This window comes from Achroia grisella, unplaced genomic scaffold, assembly GCF_030625045.1.
Source record: "Achroia grisella isolate CSIRO2021 unplaced genomic scaffold, CSIRO_AGI_Agris_v1 utg702, whole genome shotgun sequence".
NCBI classification, from domain to species: Eukaryota; Metazoa; Arthropoda; class Insecta; order Lepidoptera; family Pyralidae; genus Achroia; species Achroia grisella.
Genome location: NW_026712999.1, coordinates 322,713 through 340,854, shown reverse-complemented (window position 1 = coordinate 340,854; position 18,142 = coordinate 322,713). Strand labels below are relative to the sequence as shown.

Sequence of the window (18,142 nt, the reverse complement as noted above, 5' to 3'; positions counted from 1 at the left end):
TTAAAATAATGTCCTGTCAATTATATAAAATCTGCGGGTAGTCCGTTAAATATTTTATATAAAATACATTTCTTTTAAATAACAATCAGAGAGCCAAAATTAACTAATGTACGAGACTTTATTACATTTTTTTATTTATTTGTACATTTTACGGTTGTCAACCCTGACTGGTTTTAAACATAGAGAGCCCACCATCCTTTTGATCTCAGATCCCTCATTAGGACTACTTAAATACTATTAGATGCTATTATATTCACGCCTAAACATCACGAAGATAACCAAAGATTTATGTTTTAATGAAAGTATATATATAGAGTTGTTAATTAGCAGTTATAAACGACAAATAATAACTCGGAACAATTCACAAAGCCATCTAGTATCAAGCTAAGTAGAGCTTGTGTTATGGGTACTAAACAACTGATGAAAATACGTGAACACAAACATTTATATTTTTATAAATACGGTCAATAAACAAAAAAACACCCAGAGTAATACAATCATACTCATAATTACAAATATTTATACTATGAGAAGAATCTAACCCACGACCATTAGAAGTTAGTCAGTGTGCTATACCACTTGACCACTGAAGCCGTCTATTTTTCAAACAAATATTTGTTTTAAAAGAAAAATATAATATTTATAATTCACAGCTCTATATCATTCCTCTTGCTACGGCGTTGCACCTTAAATTATAACTTTACTATACCGGTCGTGAGGTCCTTTTACGATAACGACCAATTAATTTGGTCCATAAAATACATGGTACAATAAATAAATATCTAGGTGCATAGTATATCCCAAACTGTTTAAAACTATCATCAACAGCATCTAAAAATTAGGGGCAATACAAAGAGTGGTAGTGGGAACAAAATGGGGTCTAGCTAAAACTGATCTAGAATCCTGATTAAAATAGAAATTAATCCATACAAACTATATTCGTCACATTTTAACTTACAGCTATACTCTTGAGTTGAATAGGTTGACGAAATCAATTTCATTCATGCAAAAATCATATCAACACCTACAAGAAAACCTAATATTCACATCACTATGCAATAAAACATAGAACTTCCTTCTTTTCGAACTTGGTTGAAAATATAATATAGCAATGTAGTGTGTTCCCCAATTTTCTAATAGAAAAATTAAGGCGTTTCGATCTATAAATATTTTTAGACTTTAGTCTACATGCGTATATTACTATCATTTTTCCGCCGCGTCTCGACTTCTGTTCTACATCTGTTGATTTTGTTTGTGGCTTTATTTGCTGAAATTCCATGCCTAGCATCCGTAAGTCGAGCCTGAGAGTTGAGAAATTTCGTACCTATCAAGGGTGTCATATGATGACATGATGTCCAAATTGCTGATATTAGATTATCATAATTCGTTGTACCGTACGTCACTCAATATCGACCAAATTTTATTTATAACAAGTAGCTTATCAAACATATTATCGGATATTGTGAAATTATAAACGATTAACTGGTATAAAGATACTATAAGATTATCGTTATACGGTAGGTAGGAATAATAAAAAGCAAAGAGAACATCATTGCTTAGTAGTTTACTACAACAATTCACTTCCAAAAGAACGGGAGTTCAAATCTGGCCGATTGTTTAAAAGACTGTTCGTCGATTTAAATTTCTGACTGACTCTTCTGTGACGGAATCATCGATAACAAAATTATAAATAATGTCCGAGACAAGACGGTAGACTATAATTATACTCCTACCAGATTATTATCCAAAGTTTCATTAAAATTCGTTCAGTAGTTTTTGCGTGAAAGAGTAACAAACATCCATCTGTCCATCCACATATTAATTATATTCAAAACAACAATATTGTAATTGTAGTCACCAATATTTACTATTTGGATCAATAAATTTCATTTAAATTCCAAAATTAATACCGATACAATATTTGAGAATATATTTACAACTATAGTATAGGATCAACGCGAACTGTTTTATGTAAACGTTCATTCACGATTTATTAAGGACTTTATTTAATTGTCTGCAAACTTTCTCCGCCCACTGTCTACGCTATTCATTAAAATTAAAAGTATTCGGTAATGGCGCCTTTGTTAACAATTTTGTCTTTCAATTACTCAACAATACGTTAGTACTAATTTTGTACTAATAATGTATTTTAAAATTTAGTGTTTGTTCAAATAAACTCGTAATAAATCTTGAAAAATCATTGGAAAAATAGAATACGTACTTACCGTTAAATTATTATATTTTTATTTCAGGCAACTAGGTGCATATATAAATACCTTATAGACTAACATACATAAGAATTAATATTATAAAACTAATATCTTGATAGTCTGTGTGGTCACGGCACTGACGACTGCAATCTGCCACAGTAGCGCCGGCACACCACACCAGTAGTCCTCCTTCATAAAGGTGGGCTATGTATTATGACGTTCACATCAGTCGTGCTGTTCATGTATTACATATAGACTAGATAGATTTTTGACATTCTATTAGGTAGCTACATAAAAAAAAATTAAAACAATTTATAAAATTAGTTTAATAAAACAAAAGTCACATTAGAAACAAATTACTTTTCATTAGAAAGAATAAAAAACAATTACTTTTTCCCATAACTATATAAAAAAGCGTTCGTCTGTATGGCGTACACTTCCACCCAGAAATTGAAGCCTCTAAACACAGACGGACTGTCCAATTCTATTGTCACATATTTCGCTCCAATGCCACCGGCCTTGACGTATGCTTCGCCCCATTTGTCTTGTCGCAAATCCAAGATCTTTATAGCATTTATGACTTCATTCTTGGTACAATTGACTGTGAAAGTATCATACCTGACCCATACGGCAGGGTTTTCTTGATGCACTTTGCTATATATAAGTTTGCTACCTAGATCTGGATAACCAAGGAATAAATCGTGTGAAGACAAACCAGAAATTATAGACGCTACCAACAAGAATATAGGAATTAAACCCATTGCTATACGTTTGGACTTCACGACGTTGAAAATGAAAATGTATTGGTGAAAAATAATAACAAGATACTTGGAATACTAATTTGCAATAAAGTGTGAACATGTCATCTGTGAATGGAAGTTATAATGGTCATAATACATAATTGAATTGAAGCTAAGCCATTTATAGTACTTGACCATATACCTTCAAGTACCATGTTGACGAATCCACTCAGAGCAACAAGTAACTCAAGATGGAACACTGAGTAAAAAATTAAAACTACAAAAGTATGCTCTGAATAAATAAATTGCACTAGGTTATCCAACACACTTTGCTTCCAAAATCATGTTCCTTTTGACAAGCAGCAGTCAACATTTGAGAAAATAAATATTTTTATGCACACATTTTGCCTAAAAATTATGAAAATATTATAATTATAAATACTATGTACTAGCCTTCCCGGCGAACTCAGATTATTTTTTTAAAGTTTTGCTTCAGAGTTACATAACAAAGTCCAAAAACGAAAAATTAACATAAACAATAATAAAATAAGGGAAAATATTTATTGCTTTTGGATATTACAATACAATTTTTTATGGTGTCTAAATATATAAACTTAACGGTTTTCAGACGCAAACAACAACAAACATGAGATATATAACTGAAACATAATTAAAAAGATATATAGCAAAAATCAAGAACTACTATTAACTTTTGATATATAGTAGATGAATGATAATCTCACATAGCTAAAGTTAAACAAAAAATATAACGCTTTATAGTAGTTTAACTTTAACTAAAATTGCTGTCGTTTTTCCCTGTCCTTTTTACTGCACTTAACAAAATATAAATAAAATGGCAACACTTTCTTAGCGTTCATTTATAGCTTCACTTTTATGGTGCTACCCTCTTGACTTTATTGTTGCTCTGCTTGACGTAATACTTCCTCGTAAAATTAGATGGTTCATAACAAATACGGTTTGTGTTAATTACTAGTGTCAATACTTACATAGAATACTAGAATGATCTCATACCTTTTGTTTACACTACTGATCCCTATATAAACGTTACCTTAAACATATTTCATCATTTGTGAGTCTAATGTTTGAGACAGTGTATCCAAAATGTCAAGATTATTTCTGAGTTGTTTATTTTTATCATATTTGCTTGTCATAGTAAAAACAAGTGACATACGGCTCGGATATGCATCGCCACAGTCTAGAAAGATCTACAGTGAAATAAAAGAAGCTGATCCTGCTTTATGGAAGAGGACAGATGATGTTATTATCAATACGCCTAATAATGAAGTGATTAGTGCTGTCTTTGTCACTGATTTGCGAGATGACAAAAGCGGGGAAGCGTTAATAGAAAGTGGTGGGATTGGCAGTAAAAGTGTCACTGTGGGTCTGAAAAGTCCAAGTATACTGAGAGGATATAAGTTTGAAATAGAAGTGTATGCCAACGATCCGAATGCAGCGTTCTATAGCAAAGGCGGAAATTACTATGACAACTCGCAGTTCCCAAGGAAATATTAATTAATTTATTGTACTATACATGTTACAAATAATAATAATAATAATAATAATAATAATAATAATAATAATAAAGACATTTATTCAGCATTACAGTATTCTTAGATGCTATCTATCTTATATACTATACAATTTAAAAGCTAAAAGCTAAAACATACTAGTAACGCTGAATGTGACTCCCACTCAGCATTTATACTGCAGTATATATATACCACAGCGCTGATTTTCAGTGGGGCCACCACACACGAGAGAGCGTACGTAAAGATTACTAAAGAAAATAAAACGTTAAAATTAAGACCATTTTATAAATAGATATGAAAATGTATGTAAAGATAAATGCAATTTTAATTAATGTATGTATTTAGTATATTCTGTATATTATTTAAGTAGGTATATTGCTATGTAATGAGATATTTATTATAATAAAATTTATTAATAATATTTAAATATATAACGTACATAAATGGTGTAGTTGGTACATGTTTTAGATGCTTATTATATTATATGTGTTCCCTGCTACAATGATTTTTGTTCTTTAAAGAGGTGAGTGAATAATTTATGTTTGAAAGAACTAACTGTCACTGAATTAAGGATAGGAGGAGGCAGATTATTCCACTTAGTGGCAGAGTATTTAAAACTACCACGAAATGCTGTGGTGTTAAATTGGGGATATATTAATCGAGAACAAGTTTGACCAAAATTACGATTAGAAAATCGAAGCTTATCAAATAAGTAAGAAGGCTTTTGATGTTTAATTATTCCAAATAACAACGTAGCGAAGTGTAGCTTGTTCCGTCTATCCATTTTTAACCAATTAGTTTGATTTATAAATGGAGTAACATGTCCTCGAAATGGTATGGAAAAACAAAACCTAGCACAAGCATTCTGTACTCTCTGTATCAGGTTTTTAGTACGGACCAATGTACATTGTCCATAAACAGCATCAGCGTAATTGAATTTGGATAATATCAAAGAATCACAGAGTGTCTTACGCAGATCTTCACAAACAAAGTTACGTACACGATATAGCACTTTTAATCTATAAAAACAATTACGCACTGTCTGCAATATATGATTTTCAAAACGAAGGGTTCCATCGAAAATTACACCTAGATTACGAGCTTCATTCGTTTGTTGTAGAGGAATCCCTCCTATCGATACTGTGGGCTTATAAGACGTGATCTGCTTAATTTGATTTTTACTGCCTAGCAACATAAATAAAGTTTGTTATTTTTGTAATGCAGTTTGTTATTGTATTATATCGAGATAAACTTTGAAGAAGGTCATCTGCATGGGTGCCGTCACACCTATCTTGCCGTCAAACGGTTTGCTTTGTAAACTGTATCTGCTTGACGTGTGAGATACAGCAGTAAAATTATGTACAAATATATCACCTGAGACCTCACCAGTCATAATACACCAACTGGCGTTACATTACGTCCCTAAATAATCTATTTTATCAATAACAATCCAGGCCAACCAACACAGCGCCATCTAGTCGCACGCTAAGCAGAGCTTGTATTACGGATACTAGACAAATGATTCAAGTGCTTAAATACATTTTATTGATATACATAGAAAATACCCAGAACGATATAATCATACACACGAACGTTTTCACCGTGCGAGGAATCGAACCTCGGAAGTGTTAAACTGTTAGACTACCGAGGCTGTCAAATCTATTAATGATACTGACTACAAATGTACAACGATATTATTTCATTTAGAAATTAATAAAATTAGAAGTGGTGTCTTGAAAATGTTCACCTAATTAGTCCTCTCTTTATCCCACTTTAGGTATATTTATTTTCTTAATCTACGTCGAGATCTTTACATAGTATAAAATGAAGTTACTTCTGCTGTCTTTTCGCTTAGATCTTTTAAACTACACAATGGATTTTAATGCAGTTTTAGTAGATAGAGGAAGGTTTACATGTATGTAATAGGTGACCCGTGTGAAGCCAGGGCGGGTAGTTAGTTTTATATTAAATCTGTTAACGCTGACTATGTTCTCATGGCAACTGTGCTTTGTGTAACGAATTTAAAAATTAAATGAAATGTAATTGTTTATTATTAGAGACACATTGGTTCACAAACGGTGTCACATTTACTTTAGTTATATTTTATGTTTGTAACATTGATTATAATATTTTACTGTAAAATTAAATTTAAGTTAAACAACAATTAGTTTATTCATGTACGCAGGATGCGACAATCTTAATTCACACAGACAAATAGAATTTTTTCACCTCATCACGATTTTATATTTATATACATATATTTAATATATGTAAAGATGATAAGGATAAAGGTGACTGCTGAAAAGGAAATGCATGACTTCACAAAGTCATAATTTGTTTTGTTATATTATTTTTATATTATAATTTCATATACCTGTGATTCACTATACCTGTTGAATTATTACCTAGCCAAGATAACAATGCATGCGAGTAATATTTAATTGTCAATGCATATATTAACTTTTAACGATCGTTTTTTATGGCGGTGACTTTAGTCAAAGACAAAATATCTAATTATTATTATAAACGCAAAAGTTTGCGAGTATGAATGGATGGGTGGATGTTTGTTACTTTTTCACGCAAAAACTACTGAGCAGATTTTTATGAAACTTTATAGTATAGCTTATTTATTTATAATCTTTATTGCACAAATTATAGACAAAAATGAAAATATATGTCCATAAATATACATATCAAAATAACACATTGTTACTAATATTAAAAAGCAATAGTAATTCTATCTAACTACTGAACTGATTTAAATTAGTACACTGATAGCAGACCCTGAGAAAGGACATATGCTACTCTTTAATGCGAAAAATTAGCCAATGTCCTTTCTCAGTTTATTCTGAGAAATTTATTTCAACTACCTAAATTATATATTTTTACACTAGATGTCTAATTTCAATGTAACAACTAGTATAATATAAATAAAGTCACAATGAATAGTCAGATTTTGTTGATTTTGTAACAGTTTGTGGAAAGTTCATGGTTGTAAACATAGTCGTTTACACATTGTCATACATCGTCACAACCACGTGGTGTGACATGTCCAGATTGTGATGGATCTAACACGAGAATGTTTGTCCACAGCGGTCGGTGTTATGCTAAAGTGAACTAAGAATAATTTATTTTAAACAGTTATAAATTCCAAGTAACGATTTTGGTAGCATGATTTAAAATTAAAATTAAACCTTATTTTTAGACCCATAAGGATGGAAAAGAAACCAAATAAATGAGATAAAGAAGAAGCAGCTGATGATGATGATGAAGGATACCTACGGGTCTAAAAATAAGGTCTGTTTTCATATCACAACACTAAAATTATAATGGGAGAAAACTTTGATATGAAGAAATACACTCTGACTCACAGCACCGTTTTGAGAATATCTTTTACCGTTTGAAAGGCGCATTATTTTAGAGTGACAATGCTATTCTAAAGTATATGCAAACCGTACAAAGATGTAATGATGTTGTGACAAGTTAAATTATAATAATAATATCTGTTTTAATTTAATTATGAGCGATTTACTGCTGTAATAAATGTAAACTATTTGCTTTTGCAATAGCGTATGTTGGAAGTCACTCTATTCTCCCAAACTTGAATTTAAGAATAAATTTCTATTATTGTAAACATGTACAATATTTATTTGAATAGAATACGTACGGAATTTCTTGTCAGTTCCTTTCCTCTAAAATTCATTCAGAACTGACAGTAGATTGTACATATTATAAGAGTCTGTAAAGGACCTACATGAATAAAGACATTTTGAATTTGAATTTGAAAAAGAAAATATATTATTATATTTGTCACTGAATTAGCTATTACAATTAAAAAGATTTGAATAAAGGAAGATTTTGTTTCGTGGCCAAATTAATAGCGTACATCGCCGAAATTAAATACGTCCACGGGGAAAAGTTTCTTGGTTCACTTTTGCATAACACCTTTTCTTTTGTATAATATAAAACAATGTCGAGCAATTAACATATCAGTGTTAAAACGACCGAACGATACCAAAATGCGCGCACTCACAGTTTTTACGCTTTTCTGCTTGATAGCAGCGTATTCTTGCCAAAGTCACGACTTGGTACTTGGTCAAGCGACCTACGGTGACGTTGTCATTTATAAAGTCAACGAATACAAATATGGTTTCCCGCTCTTCATAAGGACCAGCATCGTCGAATACCCAGAACCAGGACAGCATAACTTCGCATACATAAAGGCTATATACGTGAAAGATAACGAAAGAGATGGAAGCGGCGGTTACCCAACTATTTCTGCTGGCGGTATTGGACAGAGATTTGTTAAAATCAAACTTAAAAGCCAAAGGAATTACGGCTTCAACTTCACTGTTACCATCTATGGAAGATATTAAGTGATATGGTTACGTCTACAAGGCTATGAACTCCTAGTATTCTGTTGTGTGATGTGCCAAGTATTTCACAGTACCTACAAAATCATATAAGTGTGCTTCTAAGTATTTTGTATTATATAATCTTGTTATATTTCTGTTAAATATATTGTTATAAAAATTTAGAAATTGTTTCATACTTGAATATGATCAATCACATTGAATTTTTTATAATTATTTTGAAGCTGTTAACCGTAGTCTTTATAGCTACACCGGACATCTAACAACATACATATATATGTGAATAATATAAATCTCACATTCCATGACCTTATTAAAAGACCCCACTTGCTAAAAGTAGAAATTATATAACTCTACCTACTTTATGATATTCGTGTCCCTTACGACTGGTGATACTTATTAATGAGTTAAATAGTTGTAGAATAGTCTGAAGATTTCTATAATCATAACTTTCGTTGTAGTAAGTTACGTAAACAGTTTCAATTTTATTCACAGATTCAACCAGTTTTACTTCAGTTCGAAACTGTATCGTTATACTTAGCCGATATAACAAGCGAGTTCATATTAATAACTTTAAATACTTTATTGATTGATCTGAGCATGTAGCGTAAATTAGAACAATTAACAAAGACTATTACTTAGTATCATAACAGTATCAAGGGAACGTTTGCTGAATGAAATCTCATTGAAAGATGAACTCAACATGTAGCGTAATTCAATTATAGTCTCACAAATTAGATATCTAGCAATAACAATTACCTGTGGATTTCACTTGAATCTATTATACTTATAAATACTCTCAGGTGGTGCAAACACAGATAACAAGAGATAATATAGATGGTTTTAGACTTGCCGTTTGCCAGGATGGGCACACAAAAAGGCGAACGTTCACAAAGACGCAATATCTACCATTGACAAATACCGGCGAAGATTATTAATTGGCCTATGCCAATTAATAATCATTTTAATATGACAAGTAACATGAAAAATTACACCGTTAATCATCCTAAAATAAATAAATAAATAAACCTCTAAAAACCACCATCTCGATTCATAATTGATAACAGTTATGAAGGCATATTATTCATTTATTAAAATGCATTTGTATTATTGTAATCATGTACAAGCTCATTTGAAAAGAGCGGTATTCTTCTTAGCTCGAAAGCACTCGGACCTGACATAAGATTTGACATATCATAAGAGTCTGTAATAGTCCTACATGAATAAAGATATTTTCATTGATTTAAGTCTGACTAATACCGAGTATGTCAACAGATTTAGAAGATTCGGGAATTGACTCATACAGAGATAATCGTGTTTGTTTTTGGTCGTTCAAATTCTTCCACAATGATTATGAAAGAAAAATCTAAAATGTTTTTCATCCAGAATCGAGTACCTCATCTCGTTTAAGGGAAAAAACACTCTGTCATTACAACATAGAGGTAATTAGTCATCTTTGTCTTAAATCTCGTCGTAAACTATCAGTTATCTTGATCTAATATGATATGTTTATTATTTAAAACCTTATAACACAAATATTTATGTACATGTGCATATAGAAATTTATCATTCTATGGAATATTCTCGAAGTTACCCGTCAGTTTTCTTCTTAATGATGATATAGTGTGTGTGATTTGTGGTACTTTATTTTTATGCAACTGCAATGGCAAACAAACTAATGGCCCGCCTGATGGTAATTGGTGACCGTCTTTGTACATATAACCAGCACGGACGGCAGCATTTTGATTTATGAGTTGTGATTCAGTCGAAGGTTGAGATACTAATAGTAGTGATATTTTTTTTATTCTAGCACTCATTCGGAATGCGAGAAGAATGAGCAAGAAACTTGTGTGTTCCTCTTGTCAAGAGGAAGTAAGAGGCATGCGACAATCAACATAGAAACCGCTAAGCACACATTCTTAATGCAAACAGATAATATTGTCAGCACTATGAATTTTAAGTTTTTTTTATAAAAACATTATTATCATTTACAAAATCTTCAATTTTATAATAAGCATTTTTAGAGTGAAATACGACATTTTACTCTATTTCAAGTAAATATTGAACAGATTCTAGTAATTTGTTGTAAAATTTATGCAATTACCATGTAAAAGCATTACAACTATGAGTTTTAATTATATACAAGTTACATTACATTAAAGTGAAACTATCTTGTATGCATTTGATTGTTTGTTTGTACTAACACCTATTGAAAAGATAATGCGTTACACATGTATATTTACACTATGTCGCAGGAACATGACGGCTTGTCACGATGTTTATTTGTTTACAAAAACAGTTGCACATATCAATTTATGTATATTTACGTAAAATCTTAGTCTAAAACAGGAAACTTCATTAACCTGACATGTTGCACTTAGTAATAAACTTAAGAAATACAAATTATGAAATATATACTTTATTAATTTACTTTACGGTTGAATTTATAATATATTTGGTGTTTGAGTTAATGCAGTTTTTTATTAGGCACGCGTTATTAGCTATTATACTTACATAAAAGCAGATAATTACTTGTGATTTATATATATAAATAAATATTTTATCACCACGCTGTCTCTATGACTACGCTGTATGGTTACTAATTTCTATATTAATCAAATAGCTGCATCTTGTATCAAATGTATTTGGAGTTCAATCATAAAGGCATGAGCTTCCTCGTTCTTTTATAAGATATTTATTTTATTAAAGTGAGGGTAAATATGTTTATAAATCGTATCTTAAAAAGAAACGAGTTTCAATTTTTCAATACAAATTGGAAATTTCATACTTTAAATCCTGATAATAATGATTCCTCTTTATTACAGTATAATGAGCCTTTTAGAGTTCAAGAAATGGTCGAATCAAATCGATTTAATTCTCATATAATTTACATGTCATTTTTAATCCCTGTTTTCATGCCTGACCAATATCAGTAATTTCTTTTGTTACAGCACAATGGGTCTTTTAGAGTTCTATAAATTATTGAACCAAATCGACCTATTGTCATATAATTTACATATGTATCATTAAATCCTCGGTTTAATACCTGACCAATAAAAACCATTCCTTTTTCGTTCGGGAATGATCAAACCAAACCGACCCAAATCTCAGATACTTTTACATATCTTTTAAAAAGAATTGGTTAATGTATGACCACTAACAGCCATTCCTATTTTTTACAGCACAATGGGCCTTTTAGAGTTCGAGAAATGGTCTAACCAAACCGACCTATTCTCAGACAAGTCACGGATGTGTTCTCGAATCCGTGGTTTAACGCCTGGACAACGGCGAGTTTGCCGCAGACATAAGGATCACATGCCAGCTGTCGGGATCGGTGTGAAGAATGGGATAACCGAATGTCAGCACCAATTTAAGGACAGACGATGGAACTGTACCGTCACCACAGATGATACTGTGTTTGGCCCACTGACATTTATTGGTAAGTTTTTTTAAGTTACTATGCAATATTATCTGTGGTTTTGAGGTAGATAAAACATACAAAGTCATCTGCGTAATCGACGAGTAACATGACACCTTATTTATTGCTATATCATCTTATTTGCTCTTAAATATATACATAAAAAAACATTAACATATATTTAGATACAAATTCCTGTATTATTCCATCAAAACGGTTGAAAATATAATAGTAAACTCACTATGACATTTTCAATAGTTTTTATGGAAATAAATGCAACAGCAAAATTTTAAACTGTGTTAATACTATGAATAAATCCTATTTTAATGATTTCTTCAAAACTGTGCTATTAGAAACATTATTATATTCGTCTTCAATCTATGTATATTTCAGATTTATTTTTAGCGAAGTAAATAAATCGAATATTAAAAAAGTGTTGTATTGGAACAAGTCCTCTCCCTCTCTCCTTCTCTTGCAAGAAAATTAAAAATAATGATTTATAAGTGACAAATATGTAATATTTAAAACTAATCCAAATTTGAAAATGATAGTAGATGGCACTGTATGATTTGTCCACGTTTATTTATTTTTCAGAGTAAAGTCACGTTATACTCATAAAGATTGACGTTATACTCATATGATTCGTGTAAAAGATCTATATTAACTTCCTACATCTCATTATATTGACATAAAAAGCTTGTGATATAAATATGTATATGATATCGACGACTTAGCTCGTATCTTCGTATAAGATTTGCATTCTTGTGATATTTCCATGGACCTACCTCAATGTTCCTCAACTTTTTATCTTGGAGGGTCGCATTAAGATTATTATAATTTTCACAGACCCCGCTAAAAACACACAAACACTTTGTAACTTCGAAACGTATAATTTTTATTTGTAAATTTTGAACTTTAGTCTTCAAATATTACTGCACTTGATTTCGATTGGAATTAAACAATCACATAATTATTTTATTTAATTAGTGCAGTATATACTATATTATATAATTATAACCAATATATAAGAAATTTGCACAGCGCCGTCTAGTCTCGAGCTAAAAAAGCTTGTGTTATAGGTACTAGACCAAAGATAGGAATAAGTATTCCCCCAAATGTATTGAAGTAAATACGTTTTGTAAATACACATAAAAAAGATCCACACCAATACCAAGAAACATTCTCATAAATACAGAGCTCGAGGAATCGAACCCATAGGAAGTAAGACGGTATTCTAAGCCGAGGCCGTCGCACTGTTGATTTTCTTTAGGAAGGTTTTGTATGTATAATACATAGTATTTACTGCTGTATTACATTCAAAACCTGACTTCTAAACGAAACCATGCCTTGTCTAATAAATAAAATTAGAATGTACCTGTCTTTATATAATAGTTTTAAGATATAAACGTCTTAGTTTTCATAGTATTAATTTAAGAAATGTTATCTAAATATATATAACTCAAAGGTGACTGACATAGTGATCTATCTACGCACAGCCCAAACCACTGGATGGATCGGGCTAAAATTTGTCATGCAGGTAGATGTTATGACGTAGGCATCCGCTAAGAAAGGATTTTGATTCATTCTACCTCTAAAGGGATAAAAGTTTGTATGAATCTTTGTCAATTTTAAACCGATCGGGCTGAGACTTTGCATGCATAAAGCTACTATGACGTAGGCATCCCCTAACAAAGGATTTTGATAAACTCCACCCCTAAGGGGATAAATTAACGCGAGCGAAGCCGCGAGTAAAAGCTGGTTAATATTATAAACGCGAAAGTTTGTGAGCATGGATGGATGTGTGTTGATGACTCTTTCACGCAAAAACTACTGAACGGATTTTGATTTTACAGTAATATTGCTTTTGCATCAGAATAACATATAGGCTATATTTTTATTTCAATTTATATATTGCAATTTTAGACGGATGAAACCGCGGGCACAGCTAGTACATACATAAATACGACCCCACTAGACTCACTAGTTTAACACATCTGACCTATTTGATATTTCGCTTGGAAATATTCGGCGGAACAATAGACATGTATCCAGATAAACAGGCGATAAATTTACTTGTAAAGAACAAAGAAATGTTGACATAGAAAGCAATAAAAGTATCATAAAGACGATGGAGTAGCGGGATAAAGTATGTATAGCAATTATTTTGCCGCTCAAATAAATCACGCTACACATTTATACTATGATTTCATTTTATACTAGCTGTGCCCGCGACTCCGTCCGCGTGGAATAGTGACCTTGACCGGATAAAGAAAAAATATTTAATAATGTAACCAAAAGAAGCCAAATAAAAAACTTTCATCCTTTTAGCTTAAAAAATCACGAATTTCTATACAAACTTTTATACCTTATTTTATTTTATCACCTTAAGCGCAAATTTTTTACCAACTGTGAATGTCATATTTATTTATATTTAATCAACAGCCTTATTAAATATAAATATATTATCTCAAAACAATTTCACACAGCATCATCTAGTCTCTAGATTAGTAAAGTTCGTGTTATGGGTGTTAATTTAAAATTACAAATAGATACTTCAATTTTATTTATTTGTATAGATCACATAAGTACCTTGATTGAAACACGGTCTTAGTAATAGTACAGAGTAATACATTGTATCATAGTAGTGACGTCACAGTGACGTAACAGGCATCCGCAACGGATGGAAATATACTTTATCTTCGTATATCCACTTCTGGTGTTGAAATCCGCAGTTTTACACAGCTCTAAATCTCTCGCAGACTCCGCAGAGTGGCGTGCGAGACACTAACTGATTTATAGCGACATTCACGGCACTACTTCAAGAGTTACATTCAACTTGCAAGTTACATGTTCTAGTGAAAGCTTTTAACTTAAAATGTATCCTCTTTACATTTAAGAAAATTTTAAAATCGAAGTAAAAATTTATTTTATAGAAGTAGGTGTTATTTTGCGGAAGTACATTTCATTGCGTAATGGAATTATATTATTTTGTTTAATTCCGCTAACATTAGCACGTGTGAGACCACAAATATTTAGTGTGGATACCTGACCACCACTACTAAAAGCGTTATGACCTTCACTATGCGGAAATCCATTTCATTACTTAATGGATTTATATTATTTTATTTAATTCCGCTATCATTAGTATGTTTGAGACCACAAATAATCAGTGCGGAAACCTGACCACCGCTACTGGAAGCGTTACAAGCTTCTCTATTGGTGATTAAATTCCTACCGTTATTGAGTCTAAACCCATATTGTGACACGTATTTCGCCTATCATTATTAAGTAGAATTCCAAGCTTCCGGTCAGGTTTCGCACTGACTATTTGTAGTCTCGCACATGCTAATAAAAGCGGAATTAAACAAAATAAAGAAACCATTACGTAATAAAATGTACTTCCGCAAAATAATAACTAAAAACCAATTTTTCTATTTTAAAATTTTATTTTGTGTAAAGGCGATACATTCTTAACTCCATTAATCGTAATAAGGTAAACATTGTCTGTACACGTTACTCAGGTATTAATAATGATAAGAGACGTTTGCTAAAAAACACTTAGTCCTTTGTAATTAAATGATATTGACATTTTAACAGCATCCAGAGAGACGGCGTTCACGCATGCCATCACAGCTGCTGGTGTCTCGCTCTCAGTATCTCGAGCATGCAGAGATGGTAGACTGTCCAACTGTGGCTGCAGCCGGGCAGCTCGTCCCAGGAACTTGCACACCGATTGGGTGTGGGCCGGATGTGGGGACAACTTGGAGTATGGGTACAAGTGAGTATTTATATATTACTCATTTATGTATTTTATATAATCAACAGTATTGGCGCCAGATATGGGCCTGAGGATCTCAGGGCTTTCATGGTGTGAGTTAAAGGCCCTCTTATGGAAAGCTGTTTTATTTGGTAAAATACACAAAACTTTATGTCGACCAATTTGCGTGTGTCTTAACTAACTGTAAGGAATATACCTACTACTTGTTGGGCGGCGCGGGGCGGTATACATACATATAAAACCACAACAGATTACTTACAATTTATACGCAATATATAGTTTTACATAGTTAGTAAAACCAATAGTAGATACCTCAAGAATTTATCTTTAATATTAAACTTATATTTAAGTTGGCTATTTAAAAACGATACAATTAAAGGTCAGAACCAAAGATACAGAATAGGACAGGGTGAATATATAATAATTAGTAAATTACGTTAAAATATAATACATAAAAGTCACCTATACATATAAAAATGTGCTTCAGTGTAGAATGTTTTTTTATTCATTTAATATATTTTCATTATGGATAATTAAAAAAAATAGCATTCTGCACTCCTTCTCTATATAATCCATAAGTGTGCGTAATTTTATACTCTTCCGTCCGCGCAACTTGGGTATGTTTTTGCTTCACGTATTAACATATATATATAGGTGTGGTTTTGAAGATATACAATATACGTATATTCGTCATCAAGAACTATTTTTGGCAGATCACCTGATGGTAAGCGGTAACCGTCGCCTATATGCATGACGGCGGATAATACGTTATCATGCGACGTCCATGATACCACTCGCTGCCATTCCAAGGCACTGAATTGGATGTTATAAAAAAAAATTTACGTTATTGAAACGACTAAAATGTCCTACGTGAATAAATTATTTTTGATTTGATTTGAAAGGATGGCATGCCTTTTAGTCTGTTATTTCAGGTACTATTCTGTAATAAATAGACAGACATACTTGCCATAAAGTCAGCTTATTTATTATATCAGTTACATTAAAAAAACAGGACATAAATGACTATACAAAATATCAATTGACTGCTCGAAATAAAGATATTGAGTTACGAGCGAAAATTTCACAGTGAATTTTAACGTAACATTTAATTCAATCATACTCATTCACTGAGGAATGAAATGAATGAACGAGTGAATAACATAAACACGAGAAGTGATTGAGACTTCAAAGAGAAGGCAACACGCTTTATATTAACAATTTGAATGCTTTCGCGGGTTGTTGCCATGACGAGACAGCTTTCTAGCTACGATAAGTAGTATCTCAGAATTTCTGTAAACCTAGTAACTAAAAGGCGTTTATACCTTTTTCAGCGCCCATAGTTGCTAGGTAACGGAAAGCCATATGATGAAAATATCTATATTGTAAAATTTGTTTGCATAACAAATTATGTGACGAAAAATTCGTCCAATACAGCAGTAGTTTTATTTATAGTAGCATTTCTATCAGTTTCGTACGGCTAATCAACTTTTTTCTATATGATTGGAATGACAAATAATTTGACGGTACGCCTGATAGAAACTAATAATCTAAAACAACACTACGGTCATCATAATATCAATTTAACATGCCCGTGATATCTTTCATTCCCTTCATTCCCATGCCTTAGAAAAAATATAATACATACTTATGTACGTTGTAATTAGAAATGTAAATTGTAGTAAGACAGATTCATCTGGTCTACACGGGATTTCGTAGAATAAACATAGGTATTTTCTTTCTTGAATTAGAACAACACGAATCGTCTAATGTGTCTTGATTGTAATTGTCAGTCATATAATATTGTAAGTCCACAGATTTATGCATAAAAACATTGCGTTGTATATATATAAATCTGAAACGAGCAACTTAGACAAGAAACCTACCTCCAAGAAAACCTAACTTTAATATCCAGTTGCCTATGTTCGCCTTATACCTACTACTATAATCCAGTACAATATTAACGTATTTCCATGAAAGTAGTTGTACCTAGTAGAAAAAATCTAGTTCATTCTATAAAATACCTGTACTGTCTTATGCTTTCCTGCTCGAAGATTATTATTTTATTTAAATACG

At 31.7% G+C, this 18,142-nt stretch overlaps 2 protein-coding genes across 2 annotated transcripts in view; both read left to right on the top strand.

Moving 5' to 3' along the window:
* The window catches only part of LOC131850186 (protein Wnt-5b-like), a 61,847-nt gene that overhangs the window by 16,041 nt on the left and 27,664 nt on the right, over window positions 1-18,142 (top strand). Inside the window, exons 3-4 of the mRNA XM_059200359.1 lie at window positions 12,056-12,312; window positions 15,889-16,069. Of these exons, the coding sequence (XP_059056342.1) occupies window positions 12,056-12,312; window positions 15,889-16,069 (438 nt within the window). The remainder of the gene's footprint in view (window positions 1-12,055; window positions 12,313-15,888; window positions 16,070-18,142) is intronic.
* On the top strand, window positions 8,520-8,876 carry LOC131850193 (probable salivary secreted peptide). The gene has a single exon (XM_059200365.1). It carries the CDS (start codon window positions 8,520-8,522, stop codon window positions 8,874-8,876), a length of 357 nt encoding a protein of 118 aa, XP_059056348.1.